The 17,694-nt window shown below is 45.9% G+C and overlaps 1 protein-coding gene across 1 annotated transcript; it reads left to right on the top strand.

The window, feature by feature from the left end:
• The first annotated feature begins 5,705 nt into the window (after window positions 1–5,705).
• LOC149359266 (uncharacterized) lies at window positions 5,706–16,072 on the top strand. Its single transcript, XM_089569001.1, has 5 exons — window positions 5,706–5,825; window positions 9,837–9,988; window positions 12,294–12,361; window positions 14,065–14,145; window positions 15,936–16,072. The coding sequence occupies exons 1-5, from the start codon at window positions 5,706–5,708 to the stop codon at window positions 16,070–16,072; spliced, it is 558 nt and encodes a 185-aa protein (XP_089425127.1).
• The last annotated feature ends 1,622 nt before the right edge of the window (window positions 16,073–17,694 follow it).

Here is a 17,694-nt window from a genome sequence, read left to right as displayed (position 1 = left end):
ACAGCCCAAGCGTCAAGAACATGACGCCAATTGATAATGCATTTATCTATTCTCTACAGGCCTGTTTAGTTCTAGTGTGGCCAGCACTGTAGTTTTGCCAGAATGCCAGAATGCCTTAATGTAACAATCATTAGGGAAATATTCGAACAAGCTCAGGTGTGCAGAGCAACAGGCGGTTACACTTCACTGTTGATGGTCACATCTCACAAATCACACCCCATACCAATCCGGTCATCGACGTGGCAAGGCTGTCCTATGTCGTCGCTTCTCTCAGCCCTTTATATAGAACCATTTGTTTGAGTGTTCTCCAAAGCAGTAACATAAATGTTTTCGCTGCTTTGAACAATGAAATGGTTTCCTACTTTTATTATTTGCGCTTTTAAGCATTGATAAGCCGAGTACCGACTAAACTATAGCGACGATTGGACGGTTTGGCATCGTGTCGGGCGTGAGATGAATTGCTGTTAAAACTGTAGCTCTCTAGCTTGTTTCCCGGGGACAACACCGCCTCATTTTGTGGAAATAGAAAGGTCTTGCGCGTCCCCTAAATATCTGGACGTGGCACTTTACGCCTTGAAATAAAGTGCACATTACTGGATGAAGAAGGTCTCGGATGTTGAGCCCTGCGCTCCTACTTCTTTTGGGCATAGAATTTTCATTTTCGGTTGAACAGAGGCCTGTAACATGTTTCTTGTTTTCTTTTTTGCGGCAAAAGTGTTAGTGCACATACTCCATTACGCTTAATAGTATACAACTAACGCTTTCATTGAGTATTTGCGACGTTTATAAGGCATCCAATTTCGAGCTCGTACAGTGGAATCACCTTTTCAGGCATGTTTTTGCAGGCAGACCCGGTTTGGGGCACCTCTATGTAAAGTAATTATTTGCTAGCTTGCTTACTTTTCGCGATATTCCACGTTATGTTATTAAAGGATTCTCGAAGGTTAACTTTATGAAATATTACTGACTCTTGCAACTTATAGTAACAAGTTGCTTGCGAATGCGGGCACATTGCAGCTCCGTGCTTTGGCGATCCGCATCGATAGCATAGCACCGACTTTTCTTGCAAGTTTGACCTTGAGCATTTCTTTCCTGCACTACGTGCGCTTCTCTCGCATTTCGTACTACTGCTTCGAAAGACAATGCACGTTCGACAGCTTTTTGGAAAGTCAGGGCTTTTTCTTCGGCAATTAAACGCCGCTGGATGTCTACGCGCTGCAAGCAGCAGACAAACCGGTCGCGCAGTGACTGATCCAAGAATTCACCAAAATCGCATGTCTGAGCAGAGCATCGTATCTCGGCCACGAACTCCGATATCGTTTCAGCTTCTTTCTGTGACCGACGGTGAAATTTTGCTCTTTCACCAATGACTGACGGCTTCGGAGACAAGTGACTGCGAAGTAGCGTTATGGGCGTTGCGTACGATTTCGACGAGGGCTTATCCGGAACAGTCAGTGACTTCAGAAGTGCGTCAGTTTTCGGACCGATCAAACTCAGCAGCACGTCAACTTTTAAGTCTTCTGGAACCTTGTTTGCACGCAGATAAGCTGCTAAACGCTCTTCATAAGAAAGCCAAACAGTCGTAGAATCATCAAAATGCTCAACTTGCCCGAAAGTGGCCATGGCGAAGGTTTCCCTGCTGTTGTGGATGCCGCCGGTCTTGCTCCTGTCTTCAGTGGGCGTAACACCGGCGCAGGCTCGGCTTCCTCGTCGCCATTATGTCGTGTTTGAAGCAGGACAACGGAGCCAGCATCACTCAAACGGAACGACTTTATTCCGTGATAACGGAATCAAAGGAAGGCCCCGGCGCCTGGAGCAACGCGCTTTTTTAAGCCATATTGAAAAATACCTGCGCTTAAAAGACACGGACTGAAAGATAGAGACACACACAACCAGCGCTATGTGTGTGTGTCTCTATCTTTCAGTCCGTGTCTTTTAAGCGCAGGTATTTTTTAATATGGCAAACCAACTCGCCCAACAAACCACTCTGTTTTTTAAGCCACCTTATCACAGTGGGCAAGGGCAAGCGGAGAGAGCGTGACCGAGGCGACGTAGTCACGCGGCTTTGATAACGCTTGGCGACATCACAGAAAGTTACAGCGTTGGAAACATTACGCAGTTTTAGCATAGAGTAACATAAAAGTAAAGAGCGGACACTCGGGCCCTTTTGCGGCCGAGTTCGGCGCTTCCCCGTTTCCGCCAGATGGCACTGAATGTGGAAATAAAAAAAAGAAAAAGAGCATGATCTTGGCATGTCTTGGCTTGCAGTGACGTGCGCTGGGCGCCTACGGCCGCAGTTACGTCAGCAACAGCGGCGTTTTTTAAGTGCGTCAAGCCAACGGGCAAGCACGTCCAGGCGGCAGTGAGCGACGGACCGACGGTGTGAGCGGCTGTATTTTTTTGCGGCGTCTGCAAGCTTCGTGGGCACGTCCGTTTTGTGTACTGCTGTGGTGCTGCGACGGTTGTTTCTTCCACCCCGTGAACTGTCCAACAAGAAACTGCAGCTGTCGGCCTTAAAGGCGGCGGCGGCGGCTCTTCCTAAGCACTTCCAAAGAGGCAACAAAGCTGCGTCAAGGGCAGATGCCCACCACTAGGTTTTGAAAGTAGAGCCTCCAAGAATCCTGTTATTGTCTATCATCTCTGAGGCCAGTGCGTTTCCCCGGGTCCGCTAGGTTCGCTTCGCACAAAAGTCGGCCGCTGGGGACTACGGGAGTGTCCGCTCTTTACTTCTATATTACTCTATGGTTTTAGCTGAGCGTTTTTACGGCCAGCGGGGCTGAGCGGGCGAGCGGATACACCAGCGGAGACGCGCGCGAGAAAACAGTTTTAGCCGGCCGGATTGCCCGTCCTCTCGAGCGGACTAGAGTCGAATTGCTCTGCTGCTCCACCTATAGGTCACAATTCAAGTTAGACTGAAAAGAATATCAATTAAGCCAGCTAATAATGCTCGGAAACTATTTAGTAAAGGTACATTCTGTGTTTTTAGTTGTTGATTGGGTAAATGTTGCGTTTTAGATGTACAAAAGAGGCTGCCATCTTGAATACCCATACACGCCCGCACGCTCGCGCGCTGCCTATCGCTCCGCTGGAGAGGGCTTCCCAGCGGGCGTAAGCTTCGCTCCGTAAAAACGCTGGCCGGCCCAGCGACGTGCGCATGCGCAGTGGCCTCTGCGCTAGTCCGCTCTTCTCCGCTGGCCGTAAAAACGCTCAGCTAAAACTGTCTATTAACAACACGAAAGTGTGTATCTTTCTTTTGCAGCGTTCCTGTTCCCACTCTTTTCCACTATGACACATTAATTTGTCCAAGCTACAGTTCCACTGAATTCCTTGCCATGAAGTCCATTATGCTGTCTGTGTTGCAAAAAGAACTGTTGTGCATGCCGGGTGTTTCACCGAAGATGTTCTGCATTTTAAGGTACGTTTTTTGAGTCAAAAGAGAGATTTTTTGGGATTTCATTGTGATTAGTGTAGCGCTGCAGAATACAGCTAAGACGTTATCTAGTAGGCAGGTTAACTAACACTGAATAGTTGACTTTTAACAATTAAGTATAGTCTCCTTTTTATTAAGAGGAGTGTAGCCTACTGTAAGTAATATCTGTAACAGTTTTGCGAATTTCTAAAACGCCGTTACACTCGCCGCTGTTTCCCAGCAAATTCTGCCTACATCACGTCAAAATACATCCCCTTTCGAAAAGATTGAAGGCAAACAAACTGCTTCAGTGTTCAACTCGTCGGAATGGACAAATTTTTTCGGGCTACAACGCAGAGCCCTGCAGGGCAGATTTCTTGTGCTGTATTGGCCCGTTATCTGTTAGAACAGTTGAAGAGGTTCACATATTACTCCGCTGTTTAGCGCACAATGCAGAAAACAGCTTCAGCAATGCCAGGCATGAACTGTGATATGAATGGATCGTACACGCGGTTTTTCTGCAGCCGCAGCACAACTATCCACATTTGTGCTTGGAATTCATTTTAAGCATGTGTGTTAAAAGGACATCAAATAATTAATGACCACATGGGGAACATTCGCTTTTATTCTTTGGCCGACGGAAACATGACAGCCACCATGCTGGCAAGTCACCAAAGCTGAATGGCAGTTGCCGCTTGTATTGCTGGCGGCAAAAGTAACTGAGCTTCGCTCCAAGTTCCCAAACGTACTGCGCTGCATGAGGGCGCGGTTCGAGACTTGGAGGGGGGTCAGTACTTTTGACCCCGATAGTACGCAGTAGAACGCCCCGCTACGCGGCGAAGGAGCGTTGCCAGGTTCTTGTTCACTGGTTTTAGTCTGCCAGCCTGGTTTAATTTGGGGTTTACTTTCTTTGTGACGTACTCCCCATAAGCACCTAAACAAAATAAGTAAAGCCAAAAGAATTCACTAAAACTGTCAAAAAAAACAAGTACGTATACATGTGTAGCACATCACAGATATTCACACGTGTAAATAATAACAGCAGCAGAATGTATTAGTCCCGGAAGGCAAAATGGGAAAGTAATTTCACTTACAAGCACCATATACATGTATAACACATTACAGAAGTTCACGTGTGGAATGATAATAGCAGTTGAATGTATTCGTTCCAAAGGCAAGCTCTACAAGTCATTTCACTTCCGGGCTGGAGGTGGAGACCACATAGTTGCCTGTGTTCTATACTGAATTTTTCCATATGTCAACAGTATCTAATATTATGAAAGCACTGCTACGAAAGCCTGTCATCTAGTGTTGGCCATATGCATAATAATGATGCTGTAATAAGGGCAACTCCGCACAATGCACATGTACAATGGACATAAAGCACGTACTATTATTTTATAGATATCCAGAGTAAACCATCTGTAAGAAGCTAAACTACTCAATATAGAATTTTTAACAGGCAGTTTAAAATTCCAATTCAGCTTCAGTCAAGCAAGAATTCAGTTAGTTCCAAAAACTGCACAACAATTTTAAGTTTCACTTACTATTACAAATACACTTACCCTATGGTAACTGTAACTAGTGTAACTGTGTTTTAGAAATCCTCAAAATTGACATGAATATTACTTTCGGTGTGCTACACACCTCACAATAAATAACCAGACTAATACCGATTGTGAAACATTGAGTATTCAATATTAGTTAACTAGCCTCCTAGTTAGCGCATATAAGCGGTATTCTTATGCGCTACACTAATGGCAATGCTAGGCAGAAAAAACCGCTATTTTAATTGAAAAATCCAATTTTTGAAAGTGCAGGCAATCTTGGGTGAAACACCCACTATATTAACAATATAAAAACGTCGCTCAAATTGAGAAATTGTTGCAGTCACTGCGGCCAAACTGGCCCGTATGTGAGCAACTTATATGAGCTAACGCACACATGCCTCGTCACGCTGATTACTCTCACTGTGCAATTTAAAAACTTTGAAAGGTTATTTCTCAACCTCCATATCATTTCTATATATTTTGTTTCATTGTCAAGTTCATATGTTGCTCATACTTGTCAAGCTTGCATTTTTGCCCTGTGGAGTGTGCAAGACTGAAAATAGTGCTGTCAGTAAAGTCGTGATATCAGCGACGCAGATCGCAGATCATTGCCCTCATCTCTTTGGTCCAGAATGGCGCGAAAGCTATATCATATCCTCCTCTCCTCTTGCTGCTATTTCGCGCGCCACGCAAATATAAACCCCGAGTAGACAACTCTGTACTACTGCAGCCTGCTAGAAGCTATGATGGGTCACCTTGCGACACTTGCCTTTGTGTGCCTTTGTTACACTACCGGCGTTGTGGCGAAGTTGGCCGACCCCGGCGGTCCTCACAAGTTGCCCTATGACGTGGTGGACGTTTTCAAGGTAGTACAACTCCGATTACTATTCGTCCACAAAAGATGGCGCTTTCAATGCAATTCTAAAACTACCGCTGCTTACTGCTAACGTTGCCCAAAGAGTATAGATTTTACCAAACTGAAGCGCTGCGCGAACTAGTTTTGCCTCCTCAAACACCTCCAAGCCTATTTTCTTCGGACATGAAAGCATGTTTTGCCGTGTTTTTGCGAATTGCGAAACTTAAGTAATGAACCCTTAGAACTGCGATATTGCACCTCGCACTGCTTTGATACCTACGGAGAGTAACAATGTTTATATCATTCATGCCTGCGTTGTTCCTGTGTATAATTTTTTTAGAGCGCAGCTCTTTGGCGTCCGTTCCTGGGTTTCGCGTCGTCGTCGGCGTCGGCGTCGGCGTCGGCGTCGGCGTCGGCCTCGTAACCAGCTCCGCCCCCAATATCACGCTTTTCAATTGGTCGAAATGCTCGTGACGTCACAGTGCGCGAATTTCAAATGGGGCCAATTGTACTTTGGCTAGTAACCATGCAACCAATCAAAGGGATCGTATAGTGATGCTGCAACTAAGTTGGACTGAGTATAGTTAATTGCTTAATTAATCAATTAGCCTAATTAATATAGAGGAGAATGAAGAGGTCAGAAGAAAAGAAAAGAAAGACGCGCGCCGCAGCGACAACAGCGTCCGCGGAAAAAGACAGTGCTGAAAAAAAAAAACATAAGTACGAAGCCGCGTTCCCTCCACCACCACGCACTTCCCCACTCAGTAAGACGTTGCTCGTTTCATATACGTTGTGTCGAACATCCTAGACAGTTCCAACAATTGACAGGTTAATGACAGAACACGATGGATAGAAATACAAGAATATAAATATGAAATAGCCTAATTAACCTTTCTAGTTAGACCGCATAAATCAATAAAACCGACAACGAAATTGGTCGAGTTGGGGAATCGAACAGGGTCTCCGGAGTGCGATACGAGCACGCTAGCCACTCCGTAATGCCAGCTGAATGGTTTGGAATGAACAAAGGCGCGTCTAGCTAATACGGCGTCTTCGTTCACTCCCATCTTCCCCCTTTCCCTTACGGCGAGGTGCAGGTGTCCACCCAGATATGCGAGAGAGATACATTTCCTTTCCTCAAAAAATAAATTTACCGTCCAGCAAGGCGTACAGCCGAATTGGCGATGGCGTTCTGTGGACTCCCTGGCAGCGTTGCAAGACGCTGTCGCGTTCCACTCTTACAGGCGAAGCTTAACATGTTAACCACACATCAGTAACACACGCAGACAGCCAATGGACGCGTCATTCGCTGGCAGCACTTGATTCATCATTCACAACCACATTCTTAACGTACGCTCCCTTGCCGCACATGCCAAGGACGTACACCACGATCACATTCTGCGCCATTCCTCTGTACTTTGCTTTGCTGAAACCTGGATGGATCCCGAAGAGCCTCTCGAAATCATAGATTTCCTATACTGCTGTGGTGCTCGCAGAGACCACAACAGAGCGGCGGGAGTCGCTATCTACTTGCGCACAGGTCTCTCTGCAATACCAGTCGAAATGTTTGCCACGTCACATGAAGTTGGCGAACAGTGCGCCGCAAAGTTGCCCAACGGCTTGCGGGTAGTAGCTGCCTACTTCGCCCCTACCGCACTCACGAAAGACGTCGTGCACTTCCTGCAACTCGCATTAACCGTCCATCGATCCACACCGATGTTAGTAGTGGGGGACTTTAATGTTGACATAAAGACAAACAGCAATTTCCTAACACTTATGCGGGAGAACATCCCGTTCCTCCCGCTCGTAACGCGTCCCACGGCTGTGACAACCTCGCGAGGCACTTGTATAGATCTCGTCTTTGAGAATCAAGCATTGGTGTACCAAGTTGAACATATATCAGTCTATTTCTCCGACCACAAAGCTTCCTTCATGACTGTCAAGAACTGTTAGTGGAGCCTTTGTTAAAGGAATACGTGTGACAAATAAAAAAAAAAATTCTGTGATAGCGCATACATGTGTTGCTCGATTTCTTTGCCTCAATCTATCGAAAAGGTGAAACAGCTTATTTGCTGCGCTCAAATTTCGCATTAGGAAGTAACGTAATCGTCGGTAATTTTTTTTTCGAATCTCAACTCATCTGAACAAGTAATGTTATTCTCGCTCTTCCAAGGGAGAGCTAATCATTTCAAGCTTGTTGCCAGCATCCCTTACTAAACGTTTGCACAACGAAATTACTGTGGTGCCTCATTGTCATCATAATCACCCATGGTTAGTTTAGCGCAGGTCAAGGTATATCCTATAAACTTCCGCTTAACCAGTCGTGCGGCAGCCGTAGTAAATTCCTCGAAAGTTTTTCATCTACCTCTCCCTGTGTTAATGCATGACCATGTTGATGATGGTGAGCGTCCCTTCGTATTCAGTCAGTTGTTGCAAGAGACCGGTGTAGAAGCGTGCTGTACATAGTACAACATGCTCAAGTCGATTTCCTTGGTTTAATTTCGGCAAGAATACCTTCTACGACAATCATTCCTGCTCTCTAAAGCTGCTTTAACTCCACCCCTGTCAATCTACGTCAAACTTATGTGTATATTTTCGTACCGCTATTCTCTGCAGTTTCTTCCGGATAATCATTATCAGCCCAGCCACACGGACTGTATGACAAAGGCCTGCTCCACAGAGCTGCAATGTACACTGCCGTGCGCTAGCTGCGCCCAACCTATCCCCTCAAAGTTGCTAATCTCGCGCACCCACCGCTGAGCGCCCGTCGGCCACTGCTGCTCATACATCTGATCTGTTCGACTCGGCGAAAACAGAACAGATCAGAGGAGATCTGGTCCAAAACAAGGACCACATCACCTCTGGGTCTTTCGCCTAGATAGGTGCATGAGCTGGCAGTTTCGAATGCCACCCATAGCAGAGTGCCATTTCGCAGGAAGCGCCAAATTATATTGTTAGCTTTTGTCGTCGCAACATTAAACCCCAGTTCTGCGTTACGGAAACGCAGTAGCGTAGTCCAAAAGTGGTTTCTTAGCTTCTTTGGTAGAAAATAAGATGCAAACGCATTCTAAGGACACAAAAGGGGCTTTCTCATAGTATTCTAGACACATAAAGGAAAAGTGGACAATACAATGCCAAGATTGTGAAAAAGCTAGCTTCTCATTCACATCACAAGTCATGGGTATAAGCAATGATGATACTAAACCCCAATACTCAAATGTCACTGCAATTCTTGCGAATGCGTTCAACGGCTTTTAATTTATATGGTCCTCGTTTAGCCAAACACTGACAAGAAATCATTAATCAAGAGTAGAAGGCCGCTGGTTAAGAGTTCATAATTAATGCGGTACTGAATAAACGAGAGAACCTTTTTTTATAGCTAGAGGCCTCTAATCAGAGAAATTTGCTCTGGGCACTTATTATCAATCGCATTCTCTAGAAGCATCGAATCTGGACCCCCACCCCCATGAATATGTGCTCAGCAACGTAAAGCGCAAGGTGAAGCGAAACCCACTTGAAGAACAGAACAGAAAAGTTTTTGTCGCCTGAACAGATTTCCTGCAACGTTTTGACCAAAGTCTTGTAGTAAGAAGTGAAATGTTTGCTCTGAAATGTGTGTCCTGTTCTTATTGACCAATATACTTTTTCTCCTCTCTAATTAGAGACCGAGGCAATGGCTAGTGACATATTCATTTTTTTTCATGTGCAGACCGCTCACATTACTTCTGCGTCGTTCTCTTCGCCCTTTTTGAAGCTTTCAGTGTGCAAGCGGAACGAATTGATTGATTGATTGATTGATTGATTGATTGATTGATTGATTGATTGATTGATTGATTGATTGATTGATTGATTGATTGATTGATTGATTGATTGGTTGATTGGTTGATTGACTGATTTATTGATTGATTGATTGATTGATTGATTGATTGATTGATTGATTGATTGATTGATTGATTGATTGATTGATTGATTGATTGATTGATTGATTGATTGATTGATTGATTGATTGGCCGCCCTGCAGGTGTTCGAAAACTACCCCATCACGGTGGCCATAAGCGACTCTGACCACGACGGTATGTTGGAGTGCATAGCAGGGAACCGAACAGAGATCGACCCAGCGACGCAGACAGCAACATTTGTCTGGCTATTTCAAGGCTCTGATGACTCGCCAAAGTATGCACTAACGGCATCTCATACTATAGCCACACACATGCGGCGGCTGCGACAGAATGCAACTCAATGCAGGCAACAAGCAGTTTTAAAAATCATTCTTGATTAAATACTCTTCCGCTGCTGGGCCACCTGATTATAGTTGAACTCGGCAGGAATTTGATATAACATCAGGAAAGAAATGGAGGGGACACTTAGGCTACACTTTAAGGGCTTGACGCGGTAACCTAAATGAGTTAATGCCCATATAAGAGAAGTTGGTCATTCTCAACTTGGCATTCATATGTCCCTGGGAGTCCGCATGCCACTCCTTGCGTAATTGTGCAGGGGTTAAGAGGTGCGCCACTACTCTATGATAGCTGGTTACGTCACCGGTGGGTCTTGCGCGACCCAGGTTGCCTTTCCCGAGCAGCCTTTCGCTACAAATATATTTAAATGTCGCCTGCCAGGGTGGTTTGTTTGTTCACAATCCGGTGGGCAGGTGGTGACGATACCACAAGGTCATGTGACCTAAGTGGCTTATCTAAGTTACTTCTTTGGCCCCCAACGCCACCCTGTTTATCGCTCACAACGCCGACGACGATGGCGACTATACCGGGTTTTCTGCACAACGAGAGCCTTATTGCTAACGCGTGAAACACTAGTGCGGTGTTAACGTAGTTAAACCGAGTAGGGCATGCAAAAGCGAAAGGTCTAGTGAAAGGTCTAAGCTCAAGGACAAAGGTCAGAAGTTTCAGAAGTTGAGGCTTCAGACATATCCCGGGTTTGATCACGACAGCATTCAGGCTACCGCTGTGCAGAAAGTCCGGTGCCTTCGTCGGCGTTGTAAGCGAAAAGTGGGGCAGCGCACGGGGTCGAGGCGGCCACGCACCGGAGAATCCACGTAGGTTGGCACCTGGGTGACGTGACCTTGTGCCGTCATCACAGTCTTCCCGTCGGATTGTGAGTCAACGTACCACCTTGGCAGGTGGCATTTACATATATGATTGGTCGCTAGAGGTTGCTCCGGAAGAGCAACCTGGGTCGCACAATCCCTAACGGTGGCAGCACCAGCATTCGCAGGGCTCATCGCTTAATCGCTGCACCACTGCTCCAGGAGGGCTATGAGGACTCTCAGAGAACTATGAGACTAAAGTAGAGAATGACCTTCTGCATATAAGGCAATATTAACCCCTTACGCTTTCGCGTCATACCCTTGAGGCTGTGCCTCAGTGTCCGCTACAATTTTTCTCTGTGACCGTAAAGGGCAACTGCATAGGTTTTAGTAATCGACTAGCTTACGGTAGAGCGTGTGAAACTTGCAGGTAAAGCATGCAAAGTCCTTTTTGGCTCGCTGAAATGATGACGTAATCACCTGATTAAAATCGCGAATGCCTTCAAGCTTCTCCGCAGCGCAGAAAGCCGAGTGGGGTGCCTGACGACGTCATCGAAGGTACTGGTGCATTTCAAACGCATAACTACCAACTTTGAAGAAAAAAAAAACACGACAGAAGGCAAAGCCCGCCAGCCGTTCTTTGGCAGCATCCAACGAGGCACAACAGGGTGCTGCTGACGGCATCGGTAATTTCAAACCATACCTTCGTGACGACACACTGAACTTCTCCGCACACCTCCAGTGCTTTGAGAAGAAGCGCAAAAATCAATCGTCGATTGCGCCTCTATTTTAAATGCTAGTACAGCGCTGTTGTCTCCCACTCTTGTTTTGTGCCGTCGTTGCGCTGTAATAATGAATGTAGGTGACCAACTCGCCCAAAATGTTGTATTATGCTAGTGCAAAAGCACTTGGCATGCAGTGATGCAGTTGTCCTTTAAGTTGGACTGCAGCGGTTGAGGCGGATAGGTTGAGAGCACGAGTGCTTTCAAGAAGTTTCTGATTATTTTTAGGCCGCTCGATGGTGAGGTTAAATCGGTGCGTACGAGCTATTTCTGGGAGCTCGACATCAGGCAGCATAGAGTGAGAGCTCAGCGATAGTGGTAGATCGCTGATAGTGGTAGACCACAGGAACGTTGGCTTATATCAGTCAGCGGTCAAAGAGCATGACGGTCCGTAGAGGTCACGTGCAGAATTTATTTTGGGGCATTGACGACTCGCGAGTTATCGCTGTCTATAATAACTTAAAAGCTGACTTAAGTGGCTCACAATTTTTGCCTCTCTACCGGCAGCTAAATGCCTACAAAAAATACACAGCCTTCTTATGTCACATAATTTCCCAAGAACAGCGTGGTTTATACATTGATTGTTTGTAGAGATCTGCGGAACCATACGCGCAAATATTTCATGTTTTCTCTGCTTTTTATATCTTTGAAGGCGGGAAATTCCCTTCTACGTCAAGGTGGGCGATGAACCTGGAACAATAACATTTACAGTCGATGACGGTAAGAGAACCACCTATCTTCTGCAAAATTTATGTAGAATATTTCAAGAATTCTGGCAGCCGTCAAAGATCTTCGTCATTCTTAACGCGAGAGCATTAAGGCGCCCGTTCTGCAGAAAATCCGTCGTGGTCGTCGGTGGCGTTGTAAGCGAAAAAGCAGATAGCACATCTGCCACCTAGGTCACGTGATCTACTGACGCCATCACAACCTGCCCCCCGCAGGTGGCTACTTGCCCATCGGATCGTGAGCAAACTGCCCACAGTGGCATGTGGTAGTTAAATTAATGATCGGTCACGATAGGTAGATCATCAAGAGCAACCCTGGCTCTCGCAAGTGCCACCGGTGGCTGTGTGGTGAAGCAGCCATTCGCGGGGTAGTGGCGCATCGCTTATTCACAGCACCAGAAGTGGCATGAGGACCCTCCGCGATCTATGAATTTAGAGAATGAATAATGCAGCAGATGTGGGCATGCAGGCAGAACATAGGTGGCGTAAAAACAGTCATTGCGCGGGAGTGATCTCTATTGTTATCCCACTGTACTCGTAAGGGTAGATTAGGCGTTATGTGTTGATGAAAGAAAGAACACTATCCGTGTCTGCGAAGTGATACTCAGAGAGAACCCCAGTCCACTGTACGGGCCCATTAACGCCAGAACGTCATACCCTGCAGGCGGAGCTTAGTTGACCCCTCAGGTTTGTTTTTATTTCCATCTCAGCCACATACATTGTGCTTAAGAGTGCGACTCAGCGCTGAAGCCGCTATAGTAATGTTTAAAATAAAACAACTTCCGGTGCCAAAATATGATTGGTGCCAAGAAGCCCTGAACTAATTATGTGTAATGCGGAGTCGCAACAAACACTGCTCTTATTTGCAATCGCAATGTGCAAAACCAGATGTCGACGCAGGGAGGGGTGGCGTTACAAAGAGTGATCGGAGCTTCCTGCATCAGACTTAATGGAAGGGACACAGGCGGCCAAATCCTGTTCTCGTGAACCTCTGCATTGTCGGCTCTGCTCCCAGGGATGAGGCCACACCTCAAACATGGTTATTTCATTCCAACGACATTCACTGATTTCATTAATACCTAACTTACTCCCTCCTTGTAATATGTGCATTAATGTGATCTATAGCCTGGTGCCAAGGCCAAAATGGGTTGCCTCCGGATTATGCGTGCGAGTAAATGTTCAAGACAATTCGTGCCTACCCCAGATAGTTGCCATGCACTGCCCAGTTCCATCGATTAGACGCCAGAACCCGAGCAGTTACAGCTGCCAAGGCTGAAGCGAGGCGACGGAATCAGTAAGCCAAACGAATAATCAAAACACAGAGGCTGTCACTTCCTTGAGCACTTTAGCGTGCGTTCCCAGACGCCCTTAGAGGGGGGGGGGGGGGGGGAGTATCACTCTGATGTGTGATACTCCAAGCAGACGGTAATTCCCGGTGTTCAGGTGGCTACCATCTTCTTGTTTAATTACTACCGTTTCTCCGTTCTCTCGCGATTACGTATTAATAGTATTTACTGCGCGCCATGGATTTACTGCGCGGCGTGTGTCCCCATTCTTTTGTCGAGTTTCGATTTTTTTTTCTCGTTTTTTTTTTGTGAAATATTAAATCAGGATTAAGAATGGTGCTTGAGGGAAAGGAAGAACAATTCTAGTGCCGAAGTTTTCATACTGTGTGCTTTGCGCATTTTTTTTTTTCAGATCCTATGCTGAGGGAAGGTAGATACTACTTCACAGATTACGAGACCTGTGTCGTCCTTGACATGGAATACCACGGACATCGTAAGGGTTCTTTGCTGTTGTGGTGGAAGGCAGAAAAATATTCGGCTTTATACAAGATTTTTCACGGAAGGTGATGACTAATTTTTAAAAATAGGGTTTTTGTGGCAAAAAGACGCGTTTTGCGGCACAGTAATACCAGTATTGGCGGACGTCAAAGAACACGCAAATAATGTTACACGGTAAAGTGATTATCTAAATTCTAATAGTTCTAACTTTTCTAACTAAATTCTAACTTTTTAACTGTTACAGACACGCACCTGATTGCAATCAGAGATTTGTAGCCGGTAGCTAGTAATAGCCATTCAGTCTTCAGAATTTCAAAAACACTATTACCCTCGCCACTCTGAGTCGACAAAATTTGGCTACTTCGACTACTTACGGGCCCTGGAGCGGTTGCTTTTCCTGCATACTTTCTTTAAGCTCATGTATTCTGGCACGATGTATCCAAATTTTTGTAGAGACACGGAGGCGAGAATAATCGCGTTTCTGATATTCTAAAAACCGATGTGACTATTACTAGCGGCCGGCTACAAATCTCTATCAGGGGTTAATCGGTAATAAAAAGTTAACCATCAGACAAAGTTACTCACTTTAATAGTCAACCTGATTCGCCGGTTTTTTGACGTCCGCCAAAGCTGGTATTCGTATGCCGCATAAACCTTCTCTTTACCTCAAAGACCTTATTTTTAAATAATAAGGATGAGTTTCTCTCAAACTCGTGGCATATTGTTTTCAATCGATGATCGGCTGTCCTTTTTGGATACTCCTATCAGCCTTGTAAATAGTGCAGGGTTCGTACCGGCCTCCGATGGATGAGCGATAGCACTGTTGTTCGAGGTTAGGTGTCCCGTTCGTTTTAATCCTATCATAAACATCGGAAATGGAGGAAAGCATTCGAGGCGCAACATAGAAGTATGCGTTCCCGACACATCTGTGGCCTCTCATTTTGCGAAAGTTTCATGTTTCGCGCACTGTAAGTAATGATAATCGCGGCTAGCTTGCTGACACTTTACAGAAGCCGACATTGCCATTCTCTGAGTAACACTGATTGGTTTAGGTAATTCTTTACGTTCTTATCGTCCTGTTTGGGTGCAATACCGTAAACCACTTCATTCTCGCGGACACTTAATTTTAGCGTCTATCGGGAATCATGTATACGTCGCCAAATTTGGTCCCTCGAATAATCTGAGGAAATGGAGATCTCAGAGGCCTATCGCTTCTGCGTCGCAAAATGCAGTGCTCGAGAATTATTCCGGGGCACCGACTTTATCCGAGTTTGCAGAAGATTGAACTTGCAAAATATTAGCCCGTTTTAGTATTTTAATCGATCAGCCGTAAGAACGTGTTATAGCAATTCGGCGGGGTTTTACCCCACCGTGAAGCTACCACGATAATTATCGTGAAGCTACCATGATAAGAGGGCCGAGGCGGTGCGCTGGGGCGCACTCACGGGTGCGCACACCTTCGTGTGCATTCGAGAAATGTGTTCTCTTTCTACCTGAGGGATGCGTCGGAAACGCCCGGCGTTAATAACAGCGGCAATACAGGTGCAATAAGAATGTTGTGAAATATTGGTGCAGGCTGACACCCTATCCTCTTCCTGTTCATTGTATCATGCTCGTCAATCAGGAGTGTCGTGCCCATAAAATGTGCACGAACGATATGTGAAGGCCGACAATTTTGTGGCATTTCCCCCTACCTCCACTGCAATTTCAGAATTTCCTTATTCCTATAAACGGTATCCCACCAAACTGTGCTGAGTGCCATCTCTCGCTTCCAATACATTTCAGAGTGCGTACTCTGGGCGAAGAGATCAGTGAAAGATAATGTTCCACAAATCTGCATTGACCACTTTGTGGATACGTGCGACGTCGACGTTCCACCGCACAGCAGAGACCTGTGCAACGACGGCGAAGGAGACTACTAGCCTTAACAGAAGAGAGATGAAGGCAGTCTACAGTAGACACATGGGAAGAGAAGCGCCACGTTATAACCAATCGATAGAAATTGTATTACTTTCGACAAATCGGACACAGTCCATATTTTTCTGGAATAAATGTACTGAGACTTTGAGTTGAGTTGAGTTGTGTGCTACAGGTGGGATCAGCCTTGCTTATTCTGCCGGCATTTCCTGCACCGTAGCGTCACTTATATGTTAATAATGTCTTATAACCGGTCAGATTTGCCCCGCTATGCGCACAGTCACTTATAATGGTACATATTCCACTCCCGCAGTCGCCATCTATGCACACATGCACTCACATCATAACATAATCCTCTCCAGAAGTCACCATCTATACACACATTCAATCCTATTGTCAGCACTTGCAATCACATATTCTATCATCGAGATAGTCGAAGGTAGGTCCATAGGACGACCTTTGGCTGGACTGGTTAAACTGCACGGTAGAGATTAGACGGCGGGCACGCGTAACTTAAGCAGCAAGCAAGACACTGATTTTCACTGAAATTCCTGTAAACATATGCGCAATATATCCGTGAACTCATCGCATGCAGCAAGCATACAGATGTTCAGCATCGTATGCCTAAAGCGTGCTCAGCAACTTGATCCTAGTCTTATTTACACCTTTTACGATTATGCCTCGTCCCTTGAGATTGATGCAGTTGACTCCATTCTTGCTGCTACTGGTTCGGCCGCCCGTTAACGTTTTCATCACGCCGTCAGTACCCCCTTCCGACTGTGCAGAATGGTCACATCGTCGAAGCCTCTTGCTATGGGTCTTCCTCTTAGCTCCAACGAACATACGGAGTACCGGTCACGAAGCCATACCTCAGTAATGGCCGCCATGTGGATGCATGTCTCATACCACCGTAATACAGTCCTCCCACAGTACATGGGCCACTCCAGCTAGCAGAGTGAAAGCAACGGACAGTTACATAACGTTGCGCATTGGCTACCACCTGTTGAAAAGGACCACCCGCAAGACTGTCCATTCCTCCGCTGTGCACAGACGGAGGTAAACTTGGTGCAAGGAGCAAAGGTTTTCATCTCGTTGGAACTTTGCCCCCGCGGCTAGCAGGAACAAGCGCGCGGAAAATATCAGGGCCGAAATAGGCAAGCTCCGGACACATTCAAACTAGTGGTGGACACTGTTCTTAGGAGGAACGAGCCCCAGACGTGCCTTTACGTAGGACACAATATTATAGTCGTTTTTTTTTTTATTAAGTTTCTTTCACATCTGCCGTCCACTCGCCTCATTCAGGTTTGTCTGAAACAGCACAACTAGAAGTTCGGCTTTACTTCTCGGAAGCTTATCGTTTAGGAGGTCGTCTGCGTGCATGACTTTCTACCGGTTCCTACGAAACTCTCTGCAGTAACTAAATCCAAATCCAAGGGCCACGTTATAAGTGTCACGTGACAACGATGCCTTGTTTTCGCATTCCTCCAATGCAGCAGTCGGCAGTGCTCTTCAATTTTTTGATATATGTTATGTTGTAAGCCTTAATTGCTCCTCTTTAAAACTTAACTTCGTGGCCATAGGATACACTTCAGAGCTCAAAATCTGGGTGACACGGCGTTTTATTAGT

This window comes from Amblyomma mixtum, chromosome 2 (assembly GCF_055824585.1).
Source record: "Amblyomma mixtum isolate Tamu chromosome 2, ASM5582458v1, whole genome shotgun sequence".
In the NCBI taxonomy this organism is placed as follows: Eukaryota; Metazoa; Arthropoda; class Arachnida; order Ixodida; family Ixodidae; genus Amblyomma; species Amblyomma mixtum.
The sequence above is the reverse complement of the archived record's forward strand: the minus strand, read 5'-3'. Positions and strand labels throughout refer to the sequence as shown.

What these genes read in the sequence shown, in the direction of transcription:
- LOC149359266 (XM_089569001.1), top strand. Translation starts at nt 5,706, where the DNA reads ATGGGTCACCTTGCGACACTTGCCTTTGTGTGCCTTTGTTACACTACC. An exon ending in GGCTCTGATGACTCGCCAAA is followed by an intron (nt 9,989 to 12,293) that starts GTATGCACTAAC and finishes ATATCTTTGAAG; the next exon opens with GCGGGAAATTCCCTTCTACG. An exon ending in AACATTTACAGTCGATGACG is followed by an intron (nt 12,362 to 14,064) that starts GTAAGAGAACCA and finishes TTTTTTTTTCAG; the next exon opens with ATCCTATGCTGAGGGAAGGT.